The 23,066-nt window shown below is 35.1% G+C and overlaps 2 protein-coding genes and 1 non-coding gene across 4 annotated transcripts; 2 read left to right on the forward strand and 1 right to left on the reverse strand.

The window, feature by feature from the left end:
* The first annotated feature begins 186 nt into the window (after positions 1–186).
* Positions 187–3,331, forward strand: LOC143571148 (uncharacterized). Of its 2 annotated transcripts, none has more exons than XM_077056647.1 (9): positions 187–339; positions 1,496–1,623; positions 1,742–1,914; positions 2,015–2,108; positions 2,185–2,293; positions 2,386–2,477; positions 2,574–2,659; positions 2,759–2,823; positions 2,977–3,331. In XM_077056647.1, the coding sequence occupies exons 1-9, from the start codon at positions 291–293 to the stop codon at positions 3,084–3,086; spliced, it is 906 nt and encodes a 301-aa protein (XP_076912762.1). In that variant the 5' UTR covers positions 187–290; the 3' UTR covers positions 3,087–3,331. The 2 variants fall into 2 exon arrangements, with proteins under 2 accessions (XP_076912762.1, XP_076912763.1); XM_077056648.1 differs by having other exon boundaries at positions 1,511–1,623.
* Positions 3,332–4,265: 934 nt separating this feature from the next.
* Positions 4,266–6,353, reverse strand: LOC143571149 (uncharacterized). The gene is made up of 5 exons (XM_077056649.1): positions 5,905–6,353; positions 5,264–5,370; positions 5,027–5,177; positions 4,596–4,790; positions 4,266–4,502 (listed from the first exon to the last, which is right to left on the reverse strand). The coding sequence occupies exons 1-5, from the start codon at positions 6,139–6,141 to the stop codon at positions 4,281–4,283; spliced, it is 912 nt and encodes a 303-aa protein (XP_076912764.1). The 5' UTR covers positions 6,142–6,353; the 3' UTR covers positions 4,266–4,280.
* Positions 6,354–17,871: 11,518 nt separating this feature from the next.
* LOC143571158 (U6 spliceosomal RNA) lies at positions 17,872–17,974 on the forward strand. Its single transcript, XR_013142047.1, has one exon. It is a non-coding gene; the product is annotated as a U6 spliceosomal RNA (small nuclear RNA).
* Positions 17,975–23,066: the final 5,092 nt, after the last annotated feature.

Consider the following 23,066-nt stretch of genomic DNA (forward strand, 5'->3'; position numbering starts at 1 on the left):
AATGATATGCAATAACTGATAACCAAATAACCCGACCCGAGAGTGGGATAGTTGGCGACGTCATAGAAAGAGTGGCGTCAACCAACCAACCAACCATATCCTTGTTCTATTCTATCCTTGAATAATAATAATAATAATAATAATAAATGGGATCAGCAGCAGCAGCTGCATTTTGTATTTCTCCTCCTCCGGCCACCGGACTTTCTCACTTTAAACTACTCTTTTCTTCTTCTTCTTCACGCCACCGGCCTTCTTCAATCTCCTTCGTTATAAATTCTAACCGCTCATCGATGGCATCATCCTCCTCCACTCTCAAAGTTCAGGCTTCATCCTCTACCGGTACCTATTATTATTATTATTATTATTATTATTATTATCTTTCCATTTACTACCTAATTTTCCTTTGGATTTATTATTGACGAAGAATTGCAATCTTAATTTCATTGAATTGCTGCTGTATGCTTATCTTATTTACTTCTCTACTAATCGATTCTGTAACTGTTACGTATTTATTGCAATGCAATCGATTTGAGAGTGTGAATTTTGTATCTAGTAGAATTGGATTCATCATCAGATCAGTTATGGAAATGCATTAGCAGGTTTTCTGTGATTTAAACCCTAGGGTTCATACCTATTTCCATATTACACAATACTACAATTCTTCTATCTCGAAAGTGCAAACACAGTCACTCGAGAAAAATTGTTTAGGCTTGTCAAACCTACCCTATTCAAAGCATTCACATCCCATTCCATATATTTTCCCTATAATTTAGCTAAAAAACACCACCATTCCATAAATTTATCTATCATTTTTCAAAATTATTCCACATTCTATTCCCTATTCATATCCATAAATTAATTCTTTATTATTTTTTTCTCTTTTGTCTTATTATATATTAAATGATGATTGGGAGATATGTGATATATTATATGGTATGGATAAGAAATGAGTCCCTATATTTAGGGATTTACTTTAGTTGCCATATAACTCATCCATATAATAGAGAATGGATTGGATAGGTGATTTTGATGGTTTTCTTAAAATTTACCATAAATTATATGGGTTTGATAACTTTAGAGAATGGGTTGAGAATGCTCTTATAAGTTTTTTTACACTTCTACATATTGATTTCACGCCGCACAACCAAGCTCAAGCCAAGCTTAGTCTTGCTAAATTTTTCTCAAAATATAAAAATAATTAAAAACGTATACAAATTAATATTAAACAATAAACAGGCAGGGCATGAAAAAAGTCTAACTAGCCGAGCTCAGGCTCAGCTCGCTTCGTTTAAACTCCTAAATGGGAGTCAAAGTTTCAGAAAATTAGCTTAAATTTTGAATTACAATCAGATAAAATGTAGGTTTCAAGAACAGTAGCTGCTATGAGATCTGACCTTTTATATCATCATATGTATATAACATGTGCAAGCTTTTATGATCTCAATGATTTTACTTTTCAATATTGTTTATACTCGCCGTTCATTCATGTACAAAGTTCATGATACTGAAGGTGCTGCAAGTCAAGAAGTAGACGGATCGTATTCTGCCAATGTTGGAGCTACGGATCTACTGATTGTTGGTCCAGGTGTTCTTGGTCGTCTAGTTGCAGAAAAGTGGCAGCAGGTTAGATAAAAAGAAACTGTTAACCTTGGCCATACATTATGTTATAAATCTTAAATTAACATTTTGTTATTGGATTATAATGTTAATTCTTTAGCTCATGCTGGCATTCTAATGGCAGGAACACCCAGGATCCCAAATAACAGGGGAGACAGTTACTACTGACCACCACAACGAGCTTATTAATTTGGGGATTAAGCCAACTTTAAAGGGCGTTAAACGGGACCATAAGTTCCCTTATGTCATTTACTGTGCACCACCTTCTAGAAGCTCAGATTATGCTAGTGATGTCGGGTAATGATACATCAAATCTCTCTAGAAGGTTTATAATTGATTTAATCAAAGTATCGACTTATATAAAATTCAATTAATTTTTCTTTGCTTTAACAAACAGGGAAGCTGCATCACTCTGGAATGGTGAAGGGTCTTTTCTGTTTACATCCAGCTCAGCACCATATGACCGATATGACAATGGAGACTGTTATGAGGTGTTACATCTAAACATAAATCATTTTGCTTTTATCAATTATTTTTATAATAACTTTATAGTTTATATAAATACAGGACAGTCCAGTGGTACCGATAGGGAAGAGTCCGAGGACTGATATTCTTCTAAAAGCAGAAAAGAAAGTTCTAGAAGTCGGTGGTTGTGTTGTTAGGTTGGCGGGACTTTACATATCCTTTTGCACCATTTCAAATTTGGTACATTTCTGTATTTTTTTATACATATAAAGGTGTTTGTTGTTCAATCTTTAATTCATTAGCACAAACTAGATAGAGGAATGCACCTCTATTACTTGAAACAAGGAACTATTGAAGCTAATCCTTATCACATTGTTAATCTCATTCATTATGAGGTGATCTTAAATTGTTTTTTTAGTTTTGTTTTGGAGATCTTATTATTATAATTCATATTATTTGATGTATCTGTATGTGTCCAACTGTCCATGCAGGATGCTGCGTCGCTTGCAGTAGCAATTTTGAAAAAGAAACTGCGTGGTCGGTTATTTTTAGGGTGTGACAATCATCCTTTATCCAGGTGTGTTCCAGTAAAAACGGGTCAAAACATTTATAAGTAAACAGGTTGAAATTGCCATTTATTTCAGAATTCATCTTAACCAAATGAAATTGATTGCAGACAAGAAATTATGGACTTGGTTGCTAAGAGTGGGAAATTTGTTAACACGTTCCTAGGGTTTACAGGTAAGTTAACATAACTCGAGATCAATCACGTACTGAGGTTTCACAAGAAGTGTTTTGTTAATTTGAATTTCAATGAAAAGAAAATGATTAATTCCGTGTTGTTTAGTTGAGGTGTGAAAAGTTTTAGTTCTCAAAAACGTTATGCGTGTGCAGGCACGAATGGTGTTTTGGGTAAGAAGTTGAACAACTCAAAAACACGGGAGGAGATAGGGTGGGAACCAAAATATAAAAGCTTTGCTCATTTTCTCGGGGTAGCTGAGTAAAGCCTCTAACGCGCGCACTTTTGATGTGAATGGTTGAATTCTTGAATATGATGAAAATGGGGGAATTTAACAAACGAGTTACTATTTTTCTAATGATTTGTTTGGTTGAGGGTGAAGGTTGTATAGAAGAATCATTGTGGTTACTTGTGTAACATGGTGTGTATACAATTCTTCTGAGGTACTCTAAATTGTGCTAAATTTGTTGGTTTTGGGTTTCTAAATAATGAATAGAGGAAGCTTAAAACATTATCGAGTATCAGCATTGCATGGGTGGTGCAAAACTACTGAAAATATTGAGTTTAAAAAGATTTCAAGTAACTACAAATCATGATTGATACCAACATAGTTATCTACTAATTGGTATAAAAGAAACAGTTTTGGTGTCTAAAATAGTTTTTAGGTCGCTATTATATATAGGTGTCTCTTCAACTAGGTATGGTTCTTTGTACCATGTCCAGCTCCCAGGCTTGTTCCGGGATCTGTTGGTCTGAATTCTTTCATCTCGTATTTTCTATTGTGAGCTTAGGATTGGTAAGACTTCCATGTCTGGCTCCAGTGGTCCAGGATCTGGTGGTTTGAAATCTTTCATCTTGTATTTTTTGTAACGATTGCAAATATGTTTTTCCATAGAAACAGGCCATGTAAACCCTGGTTAAGCATAGCTTGATGAAATCAAAGTTACCTTAATCCATACTTGACCGAAAAGAGTCTTTTTCTTCAATACTTGACCGAAAAGTTAGGGGTTTACAAATGAGGTATCTTTACAATAACAAGTGAGCTCCTTAAGGTTGAGTCAATTCGATCAACTTTAAGGATGTAAGTGAAAAGTAGGTTTACGTCAATAGCGTTCCTAATTGCTTATCATTCCCAAAAGAGATCTTTCAGTCATTTAATATATACAATGATCGAGATTGATGAAATTCCATGTCCATCTCATGGTCCTTGAGTTTTAGTCTGAAAGCTTTCGTGTGTCACACAAGACTAAAACTAAATACTGATTTGTGACATGGTATGTATTTATAACACAAAGAATGTCATAACTTTAAATAGATAATTTTTCTTCTCATTAAAAACAGATTATAATAGTTTTTCTTAAAGAGCAAACCACTCTTACATGAACAGAAACATAAATAAAAAAAACAAGGCAAAAGGCCATCATTCATCATCAGCATGATGGTCTCTCTACACAACCTTCTACTGAGATGCAACAAGTTTGACCATGGTCAACACATCAATGGCCGGCAAATTCAACTGGCAAAAGTTTTGCCACTTCTCCCCGTCCTCCATAACCGCCTTGTAAACCGGCAACACCATACCTCGAGCCGCCTCTCTCGCTTCCGGGAGCCTATCTTTCAACAACTCAGCCGATGTTTGTACCAACGAAACGAGCCCGTATTCTCTCATCTCTCCCGTTTCCTAAAAACATAAAAACAAAACAGTAACTCAGTAATTTTATCTTTGAGAACACAAGTAATAACCAAAAAGAGAGTGATGTTACAATTTGCATACCATTTTGGAGACACAATGAGAGATTGAAACAGCAGCTTTGGCTCTAACCCTCATGTTCGCATGAGTGACATACACTTTGAGCTTGTGAAGCAAAGGAATTGGTGTTGTGGATTCAACCATTTTCTTCAGTGTTCTCTCTGCTTCTTCACACACAAACTTTTTATCTTGAGATGCTTTCAGTAGCAGTTGCAGCATCTGTGGGGGTAATTTCGTCAATTTATGCCAAAATAAGTTACAAAATTTCCGACTCAAACCGAACACGACAATAAAATAACCAGGTTTTGGGTTGACATATCTAATTCATTTAGAAAACGGGTTGTGTTCGGGTTATTAAACGGGTCATGAATGATTCGATTGACACGAATAAAAAAATACGGTTCGTGTTCGGGTTTGAATGATTCGATTGACAACCCTACGATACGAAAGCATACCATTTGGTCAACAGCATCATTAGAGGTAGAGGATTCAAGCAGCTTATCACCAAAAGATTTGAAAACATCAGCAGCAGCCATGATTGAGGTCTTGCATAAAGCACTTCTTGGATTCTTCATTGACTTCACTAAAACCATCACAACCTTTTCCCTGTATAAGTTATAACCAACAATAAACCACACAACTCTTCAAACAAACATCATCATACAAAAAAATAACTGGTTTTGTTAACATACAAGATTGGGAGCAGGAGCTCGGAGTGGAACAATGCCAATTGCCTTACAACGTTCAACGAATCACAAATCTTTAGCCAATCCTTTGACTCCAGTCCTTCCATCAGTCCCTGAGTTCCCAAAAATCAGAAATATTTTAATCAGATTATTTAAAAATTATGAATCCCCAAAAGAATCTTGATAAACATGTGTCATTTCAAGATACTGACATATGGTTACCTCAAACTTAACTTCAAGATCAGAATTTTTTATTTTATTTATTTATTATTTTTTACATTTTAGATGATATATAATCAAAATACACAAAAATCACATGAAAATCAAGACACCAAAAAATCCCAAATAGGGTTTTTAGGGTTTTGAGCTTAGAGTTTAGATCAAAATGGGTTTACAATTTCAAGTGAAAAACAATCAAAAAAGGTTCAAGATTTTCGATGAGATAATAATCAAAATCCACAAAAATCACAAATGGGTCATCAAGAAATCACATCAAAGTCTATTCCAAAAACCCCAAATTGTGTTTTTAGGGTTTCAAGTTTAGGGTTCAGATCAAAATGGGTTTACAAATTCAGATGAAAAACAATCAAAAAACATAAAATCCCAAATGGGTATATAACCAATCACACAAATAAACATCAACTTACCTTGAACTTATCATCCGGGTCCGAAATGGGTTTGAGGTTTTCCGAGGAAATATAATCGATCGAATCAGCTACAGGAGCAGCAACAACAGGATCGAAAGGGAGTTTGTTTTCATCATTAACCTTTGAATCTGCAGGCTGTTTAGGTTTCGATACAGGGATCAAGTTGGCAACTTTGATCGTTTTTTTGGGTCTTTCGGGGGATAACGGTAAGGTGTTGTGGAGAGATCTGAGTGCCATTGATGGAATTGGTGAACAGAGGATTTCAAGACTAGGGTTGTGTGTTTGAAGAAGTGAAATTGGGTGAAAATGTGGTGGATGGAAAGATATTATTATTATGTTGGTGGAATTGGGGGGTAACGGCTTTTAAATTTGAAATGAAAGTAACGGCTGTTTGTATGAACAAAAAGTGTACTGATACCTTTTGTAACGGTTGTATTGAATTTAATATAATGATGACCACATGGGTTTAGTCTACAAGTTTTGGGTCATGCTAATAAGATACTATGCTTCAATATTCATACACCCTCTATATGACTCGTATAGCTTATACGAGTCGTATAGATATCCGTACAATAACAACTACCAGCTTTTTGAAAAAGGTGTTTGACCAAATTATTGTACGAGTCGTATGGCTTATACGAGACATTGCTGGTATCCATACGAGTAGTATAGCCTATACTACTCGTATAATCCTCATACACCCTCTTTACAACTAGTATAGCCTATACGAGTTGTTTTGGATCACCACACACCCTTCTCAGACCGTACAAACCAGCTTTTCAGATGTGTACGCAACTTTTTAGATAATGTTGACTAGACTTAAGACTTATACGAGTAGTATAGTCTATACGACTCGTTAGTTCAGTGTACCATGTCTAGGAAGACCCGTGAATGACCAGTTTTATACAAGTAGTATAGTTTATACGACTCGTACAAGCAGGGTAATTATTTGACACAATATAATATTCTTCCAATTATTTGACACGATATAATATTCTTCCAGTTATTTGACACGATATAATATTCGGTAAATTATTTGACGCGAAACAAGATTCCACCGTTAATTATATGACACGACATAATATTCTAACCAATCAAATATATATAGAGCTTATATAGTTTCACTGCATATAGTATTCTAACATATCAAAAAATTTAATAATAAAAAGACGGGTTAGATATGTCATTTTCTGATTATGACAATTAAGACGATTGTGTTGATGAAACTTCCGACAATATCTCACCATTTTCAACCAACGAGGTATAAAATAATTTTATAAAGTATGTTTCTATTATTTTATATTTGACGACATTAACAAAATGTTAAATTTGTTTTCAGTTGTTTTCGTCTGTCGACGAACTTAAGGACCGGGCGAAAACGATAGGTCGTGAAGTTGGTGTTGTCGTAGTAACCCAGCGGTCGAAGACAAACGCTGGTGGAGAAGTCGTTAAAGTTTTGCTAAAGTGTTATCATGGCGGGTCATACAATTGTACTGCGACGGTTAGGCGTTCTGATACAAATAAAACCGGTTGCAATTTTAGCTTAATTGGCAACTATTTGCGACAATACAATGGTTGGAGGTTGCGGGTGGTTGATGATACACACAACCATGAACTCGTTCAAAATTTTGAGGGTCACGCGTACGCAGGTAGACTTACTCCTGTTCAAAAGGTTATGGTACATGATATGTATCGAAACCGAGAGCCACCACGTGACATTCTATGTAATTTAAAGTAAGGATGAAAGAAATGTGACATGCATCAAAACCGTGTACAATGAAGGGTAAAAGATCCGTAAAGAGGACCGCCGAGGAAGAAGCCCGATGGAAATTCTTTTTAATTTGTTGCAAGACACGACTTATATACACAACCATCGCACAAATTCTTCCACAAATGCCCTGGAGGACTTGTTTTTCGTTCATCCAACATCGTATATGATATATCGTGCATTCCCGCATGTGTTGTTGATAGACACAACATACAATACAAACGTATACAAGATGTCATTTGTACAAATCGTTGGTGTAACTTCAACTAGCAAGACCTTTCATATAGAAATGGCAGCTATATCTAATGAAAAGGAGGATAATTTCACGTGGGTGCTCACGATGCTAAAGACGACATTAGACAACTGCATGATGCCACGTGTGATATTAACAGATTGTGATCTTGCCCTGATGAATGCCTGCAAGACTGTCTTTCCGAATGCTGCCAAACTACTATGTAGATGGCAATCTTTGAAGAGAGTCGTAAGAAGAAAATGAATCACCACCACATACCATTTTTCAACGAGTTACGCCGTCATGTTTCATGTAAAGCTCTAGAAATATTATGGGACGAGCTTAATCGGGTCAACAAGCTAATGGAGTTTGGTAGAGCGTGCGGGTGTCATGTTCGCACAAGTTGTTGTATGCCATGTTCATGTATGATTTCAAAGTATTTGACTTCAGATCATGCCATTCCTTTGGATTCGATAGATATATATTGGAGGAAGTTGGGTTTCTATCCGTTATTTGTTGACAAGGATGAAGGATATCCAATATATTCAGGCGAGTCAGGTTTGGTTTCAAGAATGGATGGTTGAATGGGTCAGATCACAGGGTTTTAACCCCCCCTCCTACTCCTCAGCACCCGGGTCAGCAGCACCATCCATCTTAGTCTTCGGGGTCAGCAGCACCATCCATCTCAGTCTTTGGTTCATCAGCACCAGCCATCTCAGTCTTCGGGTCAGCAACACCATCCCGTTGGGCACCCACGCACAGGGTTTTCATTGGGCAACTTGTTTGTTTATGTGGACTTGTTTTTGTGTTCTCGGTTATGTTTTTATGGTTGTGATGTACTTGATTATGGATGTTCGTAGGGTGAACTCTTATTTTGTATATATGTGGTATGCTATGTTATGTGGTATTGTTACTTCTATTACTATGTTATTTGTATGTGTAATTATAGATTTATAATAATATAGTTAAACATGATAGCATAATATAAATTGAAGATTAATATTACAAGTAACAAAGTCAAATGACACAACTTACAACTAACTTTGGATAACATAAAATAAATAGAGGTACAATATGACGCCAATACAACAAACGCTAAACAAGGTCGGGTTCCACGCGCCACTTATATAATTCATGAGCCATCTGACGTCGGTAGTTAACATGGACAAAAATCACAAATTTGAAACTATTGGACTAAAACCGAAAATTTGAATAAACCAAATGAACGAAAACCGCAGTTTACTCATTAAAAAGTTTGTGCGTTGTTTGTCAAACTCATAAAGACCTTTTGTTTTAGGGAAAATTCCCAAAACAATCTAAAGGAGGAGAGAGAGAAAAAAAAAGATCCTAAATGTGTCTAGATTCCCAAAATAACCCATTAAATATGTACTGGGCCGACACTTTGGTAATATAAACGACGAGATTTTTCAACCAATCAAAAGTTGACATGTGGAAAGCATCTGACATTTTCGACGGGATTTTTAAAAATCTCGGGGTTTCCGTCCATATTTTAAAGTTAAATCATTTTTTAAAAAAAACAGTCTGAAGAGACGGTTTTTTTATGTTTCTTGTCTGATTCGTTCAAATTATTATTATTCTTGATTTCATCTTCAACTTCAACTTCAACTTCATCTTCATCTTCATTAATTCTTCCCAAATTCATAAACCGATCTAAACGAAACTTCCACCACCAAACAACACGCCTTGATTCATCAAGACACACTGAAAATCAAAACTTTAACCAAAATAGTAGAATCTTGAAACCAAGAAAATTGAACAAAACAGTAACTTACATTAAGAACCCTTGAAATCCCAAGTGTTTTAAGCAGCTCTGACCGTGAGGCGTTGTCATAGCTGCCAAGATACAAGAACTCCGGCAATATTTCCGACTGAAAGGCACTAATTTGGACGGTGGTTTTCTCAACTCTGACAGCCGGTGGCCACAAATCCCACAAACTTCACCTTCTTCATACTTGTGATAGTGCCCACAAATCCCACATGGGTTTTCTCTCTCTCGCTTCCTCGTGCTTAAATCTTGAATCTTGATGCAAGTTTTCAAGGGTTTTGATTGAAATTGGTGAACACCCAGATGGGTATGAACTGGGTAAGAGTAGAATAGTAAATAATCATAATATTCACTTTTCTGAAGAAGTAAATCAGAAACAAATATATTCCCTTTTTGGCATTACCGAATGATATTGAGTGAGGGTTTAATTGGGTATTTATTTTGGCAAAAATCTAATCTTCATCTTCTTCATCTTCATCTTCATCTTTTAATTCTCTTCAAATTCATAAACCGATCTTAAAGATGAAAAGGATGATGAAGAAGAAGAAGATGAAGATGAGGATGAAGAAGGTAAAGTTAAGAATAATGATAATTTGAACGGACCAGACGAGATACATAAAAAAACCGTCTGAAGAGACGGTTTTTTAAAAAGTTAATTAAGTTAAAAATATGGTCGGAACAGACGAGATTTTTAAAAATCTCGTATGGTGTTGACTCAGTACATATTTTTTAGATTGTTTTGAGAATCTTGACTTAAATATGATCTTTTTTTTCTCTCTCTCTTCTTTAGGGTCATTTAGGGAATTTTCTCTTTGTTTTAATCTATGAAATAATATAAATAAGTTGATTTTGATAAGTTAGGAGATGGTGACTTATTAACTTATTATTGGTAATTATCCATTATACATTTCAAACCATCAAAACCTATAAACTTTTTAAAAAAGAAAATGTCTTTTTTGTCATTTAGCTTTCCCATTACATAAGCTAATCAAAACACTTTTCTAAAAAAATTCCTTTTAGAAAAGTTATAAGTTAATAAGTTCTTTTAACAAAAAGTAATTTTGGATTTAAATAAGCAATCCCAAACTCACCCCTTATTAAAAGTTTTAATTATGGATATACAAAAGAAAACTAATAGATGTACGTGTTTCATGGTGAGTCGTAATAGCGACTGTACAGAACAACCAAATAATAAGTTTTAGGATATCGTAGGTTGTTGATTCATAATACTGAAAATTGTAACTTGTAATTAGTATATTCACCCTAAAGTGATTGAAGTTCATCAATGGAAAATGGTGATTCTTTCATGTTTCCCTTCACGTATTCTAAATTTCAGTAATCATGTATTGTCATGTCATTTACATTATAAAATATCTGAAAACATCTTATTTGCATACAACAATCCTCTCAACTATATACAATCTTTTTTAATTTAAAAACACAAAAATAACAAAACCTTTATTTAAAGCATTAAAAATTGCATAATTCAAATAAAATAACATAAAAGCCATATATAAAAAATGCATTGAATAAAACTAAACTACTTCTCGTTCGAGTCAAGGTGCGTAATAGATTAAACAAATAAATATAAATCATATATACTAAATAAAATATTAAACAAATTAGGCTTTGGTTTTACACAACCATTGGGCTTTGAGATTAACTGTTAAAAGGCATACTTCATTAACTAGTCACTAGAGGTGTATAAACCGGCGCCTTTTTTAACTGAACCGGTTTGGGTTTTACATGTTCAAAACCGGTTTGACCCAAACCAATTCGGTTTAGAAACCAGTTTAAGCATATAACTAGTCAAACTGATTCGAACCGGTTCAGTTTTAAACCGATTTGACTGTAAAATACCCAAACCACTATACGAACGCCGGTTTGGAAACTGGTTTGGCAGAAACCGATTTTAGAAACAAACTGGTCCGGTTCGATTTTGGGTTAACCGGTCCCAAACCGGTTTTTTTACACCTCTACTAGTTACCAGGTCATCTTCTTCAATTATATCTCAAAATTCCTCCGCTGCTATGGTTTCGCCGGAAAGGACAGTGGACACGAAGTATAATTTTATTATTTATTTAATTGTAACCCCCTCAAACTGTCTTGTTGACCATTTCAACAACTAAATCAAGCGGGTATTATAACCAGATTATGGTACTTGATGTGAAGGCGACAGTGTACACAATGTGGGTAGTGTACATGGGTACCCAATGACGCCCTTCCCCCTCAAAACCACATGCAATAAATACGTGTTTCCGTGGTCACACGTTATTGACCTGCCATTATTCAACACTTAGAGCATCCACAGTAAAACTTTTTTTTGGAGACAGAGGGTGATGTGGATGAGAGAGGGTGTGATATGGAGAAATGGTAAAAGATTAGTTCTTCTACAAAAAAACATCCAAAAACAACTTTGTGAGTGCAAGAAGAGAGAGAGAGAGAGAGAGATGAGAAAATTTGTGTTTTTAAGAGATTATGGATAAGACTATGTGTAGTAGAGGGACTATAAATTGGGCGAATTGCAACACGTGACGCCCAGTCAGCAAATGGTAGGAATTTGTTTTTGGGGTGTAATGGTATTTTAGCCCCTCCAGTGCAACATCACCATTTTTTATTATTTTATTTTGTAATTAAACTAGACAAACAAAACCAATTAAGTTATTGAAATTTATTAAATTAACTAAATAAAAGAAATATAAATTATAACCAAAATAAAAAAACATACCAAAAAACAAAATAAAAAACACATAAAAATACTAATTTATTCATTATCTTCATCCTCGTCCTCGTCTTCATCTTCGTCTTCGTTCTCCTCCTCGTCTTCGTATTCGTCCTCGTCTTCGTCTTCGTATTCGTCCTCGTCTTCTACTTCGACGGGACGATTATCCCACATGTGTTGAACCAAATCCACCTTAAGTTGGTTATGTATCTCACTTGATGTGAGTTCATGAATGTTTTGCGTCTGTTGCTCTGCGGTTGGTTGAGGGAACTGTTTTGGAACGCTTCCTGGTATATAGTGTTGACATATTGCTTTGCCAATGTCCTCTAAAATCATATTATGCAATATGATACACGTATACATAGCATAGCTCATTTTTGCCATCGTCCATACAAGACATGGGTTTTTCACATAATGCCAACGTTTTTTTAGAACCCTGAAACACCTCAAGATATCCTTTCGCGCGAACTCTTGCTTTTTCTTAAAGTATTCTCTTTTTTCTTCGATCGGATTTTGAAACGTTTTGACGATGATCGAGTACTCTAGATATATCCCATCTCCCAAATAGTATCCGTGACGATAGAAGGTATCGTTGGCATAAAACGGTACGACCGGTATGCTATGGCTGATGTAATACTCTAGCATGGGGGGGGGGGGGGCGTTGAGAACGTTTATGTCGTTGTTGGAACCGACGGAGCCGAAGTAGGCCAACCAAATCCAGAGGTCGTGTGAACAAATGGCTTGAAGACAAACCGTTGGTACTCCATGGTCACCACGAGTGTATTGACATTGCCATGCAGTTGGACATTTGCCCCACTCCCAATGCATGCAGTCTATGCTCCCGATTATGCCATGAAAAAAATGTTTGCTTTCGTGTACATCGTATATGCGAGTCAGGTCATTTGAAGTTGGAATCCTCAGATAACGACCGGTATATAATTGTATTATTCATATACAAATAAATTATTAAAAAAATATTTATATTAAAATCAGTAATTAATGTAAACAATTTAAATTTTACCGATGCAAAAATTCTCCAACAAGTCTCGCGTCGTTTTCTTAGCCATCTTTAAATACTCGTCGTTGATGTCGGTCGTGTTGCCATATGCGAGGATGCGTAGCGCCAAAGTACACTTTTGGTTGGCGGTGAATCCTAAATTTCTTATTACATCGGGTTTTTGTTGAAAATACGTATACTCTCGCTCCAAATCTCCCACGATGCGCAAAAATAAACCCTTACACATCTGAAAACGATGTTGAAACATAGCGTCGTTAAATGTAGGTGTGTCATTGAAGTAGTCCTTCATTAAACAATCGTTCGCTTTGGGACGATCCCAATGGATATATGATTGCCTACGTGGCAACGAAGAGCTCGTAGAGCCAGACACTATCTTATTGTCGACGACCCGCATTGCGCTTACGACCACTTTTGTCTCCTCCAACGCTCGTTGTTGCACTTGATAAATTCTCTGACTCTCTTTAATTACTTGATCCCAAATTTCGGAAGAGTTCGGGGTATCCGGGAATCCATTTTGAGATATAATGAAATGAAAATGCGAAGAAGTATGAAATTGTGAAAATGGTTGAATTAGTTTGGTATTTATATTTGAGTTTGTGTATGATATGGTAATAATGGTTGAATTGGTTTGATATTTATATTAAGTTTTTTATTAATTTTTTTTAAATGTGACCGTTCAACGGTCACCTTAATTTATTATTATTATTATTATTATTATTATTATTATTTTCCACTTAACACCGGCGACAAATAGACTGCCCCCCCCCCCCCCATCGGCCACATTTTGGGCCGGGGGAGGGGGGTGTTCTAGCCCCTATCGCTTAAAAATCGCCGGAGGAGGTCGCCCACTACGGGTGGCCTAAGAACACTCTCATTCAAACCCCTATTTTATGTGATGCGTGTTTTTATAATTTAGAGAGTGATTTAGAGTGTTGTGAGTTAATAGTTTTTATATTTTAGAAAGCGTAGTGATTTTTCTGTGTATTTAAAAAACTAATGTTCACCCCTTTAATTTTTAAATATGTTTTGAAGGGATATTAGTTTTTAATACTCCCGACTTTTACCTGTTGGTTGATAACACTCCAAACTTTTAATTTGTTATCCACCACTCCCAACTTTCGCTCTATTTTCTTGTACCACTCCTCGTCTAATATTACACTAACCTTGTTAGTTTTTGGACAACAAACGTCATTCAAATTAGTTGAGGGGGTTAAAAAGAAATATAAATACCACTAACTCTAATATTCAAAACAAAAAAGAAAAATGATCAATATATAAAAACAAAAACAAACTAAATATATAATTGAAACAAACGAGTGATTAACGTGACTTTGAAGCCTTTGACAACTCTCGCCGGAAAGTGTAAGACATGCACAACACCATTACACACCGAAGTGACGTCATGGTACCGGATGCCTTGAACAACTGATCTCATCGGTGAAGATCTTCTCTCCAGAACATTGTCACTAGACTTCCGCCAACCTCTATGCTGCGTCTGTAGAGGAGGAAAGTGATTGTGGTCGGTGATCGGTGAAGGTAAAGAAAGGACTGTGGCGATTCATATGATTCATATCTTTCTCTCCCGCTGAAATCGGGACGCATCGGAGACGTGTTGGTTGTTAAGAATTGAAGATAAGATTTGAGTAAGCATTGGAGAGTTTTTTGATAAACAAATTTAAATTGTGTCGGTTTGTTGTACACGTTCCTGATCGGAGGGAAGGTTTTGGATCCATTTGGCATTGATTCAGTTGTGAATCGGTGTTTTGAATAAAAACTATAAAAGAATAAGATGAAGTTGCAGGTGGAGGTTTGGTTGGTCCTGGAGGAACAAAGGGTAATTAGGGTTTCAAAAGAAACGGGGAAGAAGGTAGGTGGTGCGTCCCACATTAAATATTTTTATTTATATACTAAATATTACAATTTTTTATTTATTAAAGTAAGAGTACTTTGTCTTTTTACAATCACTTAAACAAATTAAATTTCGTTTTCACCCACTCAACTAATTTGAATGACATTTTGTGTCCAAAACACTAACGAGGTTGATATTTAGTTAGACAGGGAGTGATACAAGAAAATAGGGTGAAAGTTGGGAGTGGCGGATAACAAATCAAAAGTTTGGAGTGTTATCTACCAACGAGTGAAAGTTTGGAGTATTAAAAACCAAGAAAATTATTGGTTTTATCATGTCATGCATGACATGTCCAAAATTCGACCTCATGCTGTACTCCGCAACCAGCTGGGAACAAGAAGATGATTTATCTTCAAGCAATGTGTAGGGGAATCATATTCTTCAACAAGATCTGCAAAATTCACATACCAAGTTTATATGCACAAAGGATTTGAATCAATTAAACCAGAATAACAGGTTGAGCACGCACTAAGCGTTATTTAAAACCAAAACCATGTCACTTGTTGGTTATTTTAGTATTATTGGATTAATTTACCGATTGAGGAAATAACGTTAGATATTAAACGAGTTGGGTGAAGCGGGAGTGCGGGCTCGATTTAATTTTAAATGTTATTTGGGCTTTATAATAGGGATATTGGCTTTTAATAATTCAAACTTTGACTTTTGGCCATCATTAGTCCCAACTTAAGAAATTCAACTATGGTATAATGGAATGCCAACTTTCACCATATTATTCTTCACCGAGCTTTTTCCTAACAGAGACTAACCCAGTAAGGCAAAATATGTCATTTCTCCAACTTGATGGAGTAAAACAAAACACATGTTTATTATAAACCAGATTTATTTTTCTTCTTCGACTAAGGGTGCAAACAAGCCGAGCCTGAGCTCGAGCTCGACCCATTTGACAAAATCTCACCAAAGATAATGAAAATATCTTATGTCTTAGTGTTTAAAAGTTAGCATGATGCAGGGTCCGGTCCGTTAAGTCGGCCCGACTCAAATATCTATTTTTATTTATTAATATGATTGTTAGGTCTTTTGTTTATGAAGTTTTTGGTTGAATATTAAATTGAAGAACACTATTCTTGGAACCTTTGGTTCGATTTATCATCTATTATCAATCATGAGTTTCTTGAGCCATTAATCATTTCTAAAACTGCATCAAATGATGCCGAATCCACGACTTTACTCAAATGGCTCACAAAACTCATAGTTTGTTCATAGACTTCATCTAACCGAAAGGATGCTTAGGTAAGTGTTCAGGCTTTTAGTGATGAAATTAGTTATAATTTGAAATTATTTCAACATGGCCAACCTTTCTAAGTAATTCAGGTATCAGGTAAAATTCAAGTGAAACCAGTTTATGGTCGATCGCCCCATACTTTTATAAACCAATTTTTTACAAACTTTTTAACTATTAAATTAGCCAAGAAAAGAAACTTTGCAACTAAAATTTGATACAGTGTTCGGGTCTGTAAAAATGTGTGCATATTTAACTATTGCAGCTAGTCTGTCCATCAAAAAGAGAAGTAATGGTGTTTGGAAGCTTCAAACAACCAGGAACCCTGTTACCAAAAGCATGGGGTTGGCGTACCCCGTTATTATTTGATGAGCTCAGTGAACTTTTACAAAATGGAGCCTTGAGGTTTGCTGCTGTAGTGCACACCCTATTATATGAGTTAGATTTGTATCAAAATATGTAACTATTGTTGAAATAGCATCTAGAGATTCCAGTATTTGTCATGCATTGCTGGAATTAAGAAATTATTACAAGTAACTTGACAATTTTACCCCCTAGATGCTTAACTGTAAGTTGAGTGTTTGCATTAAATTCTTTTACATTTTTGTGTATGTAAGATAGCAGTTGTATGTTTCAATAGAGTGTTTGTTGGCATCTAACCCGTGCGACTTATGGCGACTTTTGACCCATTTGATTAGTGTCAAAACGGATCGAATAAAATATTCATTCTATGTTGTCAAAATATAAAACACTTTAGGCGACTTTTGTTTTGTAACAGACTATTCGTTTTGTTTTTTTTGATTGACATCTAATCCATGCCACATGACAGAGATAATTCTTTTAGTATGAGTCAAAAGCACCACTTAAGCCGGTGTTTGGGGTGAATCAGTTTGGGTGACACGTTAATGAAACGATTAGAAACATGTTTAAACGGGTTCAAACCTCTTAATATGTTTATGACACATAACATGTACTACTTATCGTGTTAAATAGGCTAATAGGACAACACGTGCTTATGGCTTTACTACACAGGGTTGTGATTATAGAAGTATAGTTTATTAGTTAAAATCAAAGCTGGTAATAAACAGTTTCAATTAAAACAAAAAGTTCACTTATAATTAATGCATATATAAATATATAATCAACCTTCAACATATCATTAAACGCTGTTTTCAATTTTATGATAAAAAAGCAAACATACTTAATAAAGTTAGAATACTGTAGCTCGTCCCACATCGCCCAGAAACAAGTTTTCTCTTGTATTTATAATACGCAGGCGAAGAGTATTCCTTGTCCCTTCGGGGACATCCGATAAAATTGGAACGATACAGAGAAGATTAGCATGGCCCCTGCGCAAGGATGACACGCACAAATCGAGAAATGGTCCAAATTTTTTTTCAATCCGTTTTTGGAATTAATCGGTCAAGTGGATATACTGCAGGTAGTCTGAATGTTCTGTTTTTGCTAAATAATGTTTTGGTTTTGCTCTTCGGTTTCTTTTATGTTCTCTGATACGTGTTGACATTTGGTGCTTTACTGGCAAAAGAAGTAGTGCTTACATCGAAATAAAAGACAAGGGGCAACACATTGCGAGAATTGAAACAGATTCCAGTATTTGTCGTGCATTGCTGGAATTAAGAAATGATTACAAGTAACTTTGACAATTTTACCCCTAGATGCTTAAGGACTCTTTGTATTAAAAGTCTTTTACATTTTATGCATGTAAAACTAGCACTTGTGTTTTAGAATAATTTGTTTGTTGACATCTAATCCATGCCATGGGTCGAATCGAATTAGGGTGACTTTTGACCCGTTTGATTTGTGTCAAAACATATTAAAGTGAATATTTCATTTTTTTTGTCCACATATAAAAAGCTTTGGGCGATTTGTGTTCTAGAATCGACCGTTTATCCTTTCATTGACATCTAATCCGCGCCACATAATAGGCATACAGGATACTTCTCTAGTACGGGTCACAATCATGGTGTTTGGGGTGAATGAGACATATCCATCTTTCATTTAAGTCGCACTGTTTTATTGATTACGGTTAAAAATGAATTAACCTGATTTATCATCATTTGATGCTTATTGAGGTGTTAAAGTTGAATCGCCTTCTATCTGAGATGTTCTTAGCAAGACTTGAACTCAATTAGAAATGTCAATGGGATGGGTATTGATAACTTTAATTCCATACGTGGTTTTCAAGCCGTATCCCATACTCGGCCCAATATCCAGCAGCCATACGTCAAGTAATTATTGTTGGTTATCAGTATACCCATTAGTTTGTTAAAAATTCTAATTTTTAGATAATTAACTTAAATATGACAAATTACATGCGTTTCATCACCACTATAAAACGTTTGAAATGTGTATTCATGCTGACATAAATCCCAAGGGATAAGTTAATACTTTACATCATAAAAATATAAAATATATATATATTTATACATATTAGATAGAAAAATTTATATTCCATGTAATGAAACTTGTCATGAACTGTTACTAAATTGATTTTTTTTTTCACATAACGTGCTTGGATTCTCAATTAGAGAAAAGAGAGTTCATATTCTACAATTGCTTAAAAAATATTACACATTATTTCATGACTTTTAATTTTTATGAAACAAAAAAGTAGCGATTACATCAAACCATAAGGTAAACGGAAAATAAGTTGCGCTGTTACCCCTTTTTAAATAGTAAAACCCAATCTTTTAGAAACCATATTGACTGATCTTGGAGTCATAACAATACTATGCATGACCCGTTGAACTCCACAACTTTAGACATGAGGAAACCAAAAGTATCAAGACACGCCTTCTCATACATGTTGGCTGTCAAGACATGCCTTCTCATACCCGATACATTTTTTTAATAAATGTTTTCGTTAATATCATAGAAACATCCCGATACATTAAGAAAAACTGGAAATTAAAAATGGCCATACCGGATACATATAAAATAAAACTGAAAATTATTTTTTTTTTGTCATATGTTTCGGGTAAACCGATACATGTTCTTCTTTTAAAGATACACAGAAGGTTAAAAGGTCATCTCTTTTAAAGTGATTTAGGTTTTTTTTTCTTTTAACAAATATTACTTAGTTTATCTTTCGTCTTTGAAGAAACACAGATCTACTCCTCCTTGACGGGTCTTAGATCCAATGAGTCTACAGGGTAGGATACGGATAATAACCAACTACGATATGAGTACAACTTCCCAAAGTCCAGTGACCGGAACCTGCAAAACAGAAACCGTGAGCTCGTTACGGGAAGGACAAGGGGGGGGGGTCTTCCCATAACCACCCTCCGACGTGAGAATAAGTACAATCCTGATGAAGATAAAGTACTTAAGTATATAGAGAGAGTACAGTGGGATTGAATGAATACCTCATGAAGATTGATAGGGTATTTATAGCCGAAGGGTGTGGGAAGGTGATTGGGCCAGCTGTCCTTTTCAGAAGATGCTCTCATAACCACCTGGACACGTGTCCTCAAATGATAGGTTCAGTTATACGTCGCATGTGCATGTATAACAACCTGGACGCGTGTCCTTATGAGGTAGGATGATAAATACCCCTGGCCATGTGCACGGTTATAACGACTTTGCCAGATATCCTTTATTTATTGGTCGAGAGATCACGTATTGCCCAAGAAAGCATCTTGATAGATCTTCTAGAAAGTAATTAGTTAATTACAGCTGTCCTGAGGCATTACCTCCTTGTCACTTTTGGCGGGTATAAGTATTATCATACGGGTGACGCCTGAGGGTGCCTGGATGCTTCCGCACTATATGGGAATGTTCTTCCTTTTATGATTTATGCGGGTTGATCCATATGTTCCCGCGGGTGGCTTGAAAGAGGCTTTTTGTTGACCCGCGGGTGGTTTCTTCCGCGTGAAGTATTTTATGCGGGTGAAATTTTGGACTTAAGATATCTGGGGGTTTTAAGTCAGTAGAGATATTTTTTGTTGAAACTGTGGATAATCATGAAAAAGGACAAGTTGGCCACTCGCAGGTGCGTGGGCAGACAATGTGACGTTTATACCGGCTGTCACTGTACCCGACCGTACACATTTTTCTCTTTTTCGAATTTCCCGCGTGACGTGGCGCTTATTATAACAACTCGAATTTTCATATAATATATATATCCGACTCGTTTTCGTGATCGGGTTTATTAACGAAGCATCGCATTTAACGAGTCATTAATATTTTATTATTATTATTATTATTATTATTATTATTTTTTTTTTGTATTTATTTATTTGATCAAAATAACTTTTATTCATCTACAAATTACACCCTAAACTATTGTTTTAACAACTTTTGCACCCACACTTAAACTGCAGGGACCTTTTATGCAAATCTGGATAATTAATATATTATAATCCTTTTACCCATTTACCCAAACCCTTATTCAAACCCGTTTACCCGTACCGATGATCCTAATTGATTTCTTGAACCTTAATCCGCGCTCTAAACTTGGAAATTGATTAATGTATATTGTCAACCATTCCTTACTCGACACACCGACGTTTATAATTTTGTTAATTCAATCAAAACGCGTCCGTAATTATTATTTGTTTGGCCGACATCGTTTGATAATCTATTTACACGTTAACAAACATGATATTGCAATTAAAATCATCCTCAGCATCGTATACCCGTCGCGAACCTAACCCTATGTTTAAATGAATAATAACACCCTGCACTCGACAAACAAGATCAAGATTGGCCGCTAGCTTCTCGTCCACCGTTGACCATCGATTCTCAACGATAACTGGTAATTTTTATATGAGTATTGGTCGTTTTTCAGCGCTTAACATTAACCCTAACCTTAATTCATCAATTGTAGATTAGATTGAGCGATTCTATAATATAGGGTTTATAATGAATTTGGGGGTTTCTGGGGGTTTATGTATATAACAAATCGTATCTATCTAATCTCCAACTGTCATACCAGAGCAATTGGTCTGGTGTTTATGTTGTTCCCCTGAACCGGCCGTCTGCCCAGATTCGAATCTGGGCAGAGGCGATTTTTATTGTGATTTTAATTTCTTTTTTTTTAATTGTTTAAAGGATTAATTAATTAATTATAATTAATAAAAATGATTTAATAAATATTAGTTTATTAAACCGACATCTTGGACTTTGTATTTCTTGTCAAAACTCGTAAAAACTTTCATTTACACACATATATACATGTGTGTGTGTATTTTATTTATTTATTTTTTTATAATATTAAATTGACATTACTTTATTTAAAACCGACACCCATATTGGTGTTTTCTCGTCATGGGACGTCCTTATAAAATTATTTATATTTGTTTTAAATATAATACATATATATGTATCATCCTTTAAAAATTATACAAATTGTATTTTAAATGTATTAATAAAACTAGATTTTCGTTCAATAGTCCAAAATGTATGTTGTAGGATAAATATATATTTTAACATTTGTCTTAAATTATTTAATATATTACAAGTTATGTTTGTATAAGTACACATTTATAATTGCGTTATATTTAGTTAAATATTAATTGAATAATCATATAGTTATTCAACTCATATTTAGTTATTTAGACTAATGATTTCGCAATAGCAATAGTAAACAATCGTTCAATCCATAATATTATAGTTCCAAACATAATTCAAATCACATCTGAATCTTTATTCATTAAATCGAGTTATATAATTTATAATTAATTCATATCATTTGACTAGGAATCCTTGACGGTATATCCCGAAGGGTTTACTTTTCTCACATCCGCATTCGTATTTCGTTCCTCTAATCAGGTGGGTAATCACTCCCCTATTTTACTTGTTTTCAAATATTTTGGGGACACTTGCGTACAAATTATCATATTATTTATCTTATTATTTATCAACCGCAAACTGTGATCTTTGTGTTGTGTATCAATTGAATGACTGTTTGTTACTTGCTATTTGATTACTTGCTTACTTGAATCACATTCGGAGAGGTCCAACATAATCTCAATATAGTATGATCATACGACCGTCGTATTGGCCGGAGCCCGATCGCATTGGCAATGGTTTTACCGACACTCATTACTTGCTTCACACTTTCATTGTTTATACTCACAGATAACAGTTTTGCTTATTTTTACTCTATTAATTATATCATTATATATTATCATTTTGTTTGTGTCAAAACTGGTGAATCTACTCACTCAACATGTGTTGTCGACAAATATATATATTTTGTACGCATTTGCAGGTTATAGACTGGATAGCTTATCGAACTGAAGCTCACGTAGAGATGACCTTAGGATGTTAAAACATAAACAAGAATAGTTGGTTTTGTATTGTAATTTCTCTATCTTTGATGTACTTAAATGTTCGTTGACAATTAATAAACTAATTAGATATTGTCGCTTTACAATTGCATGATAGTAACCTTGTGAGCTGTGACAATCAGTTCGCACCCCGACATTTCCGCCGTAGGTTGGGGTGTGACAGATTGGTATCA

Source organism: Bidens hawaiensis, unplaced genomic scaffold (assembly GCF_021521415.1).
Source record: "Bidens hawaiensis isolate Kalapana, Puna unplaced genomic scaffold, B.hawaiensis_p1.1 tig00025204_1, whole genome shotgun sequence".
Taxonomy (NCBI): domain Eukaryota; kingdom Viridiplantae; phylum Streptophyta; class Magnoliopsida; order Asterales; family Asteraceae; genus Bidens; species Bidens hawaiensis.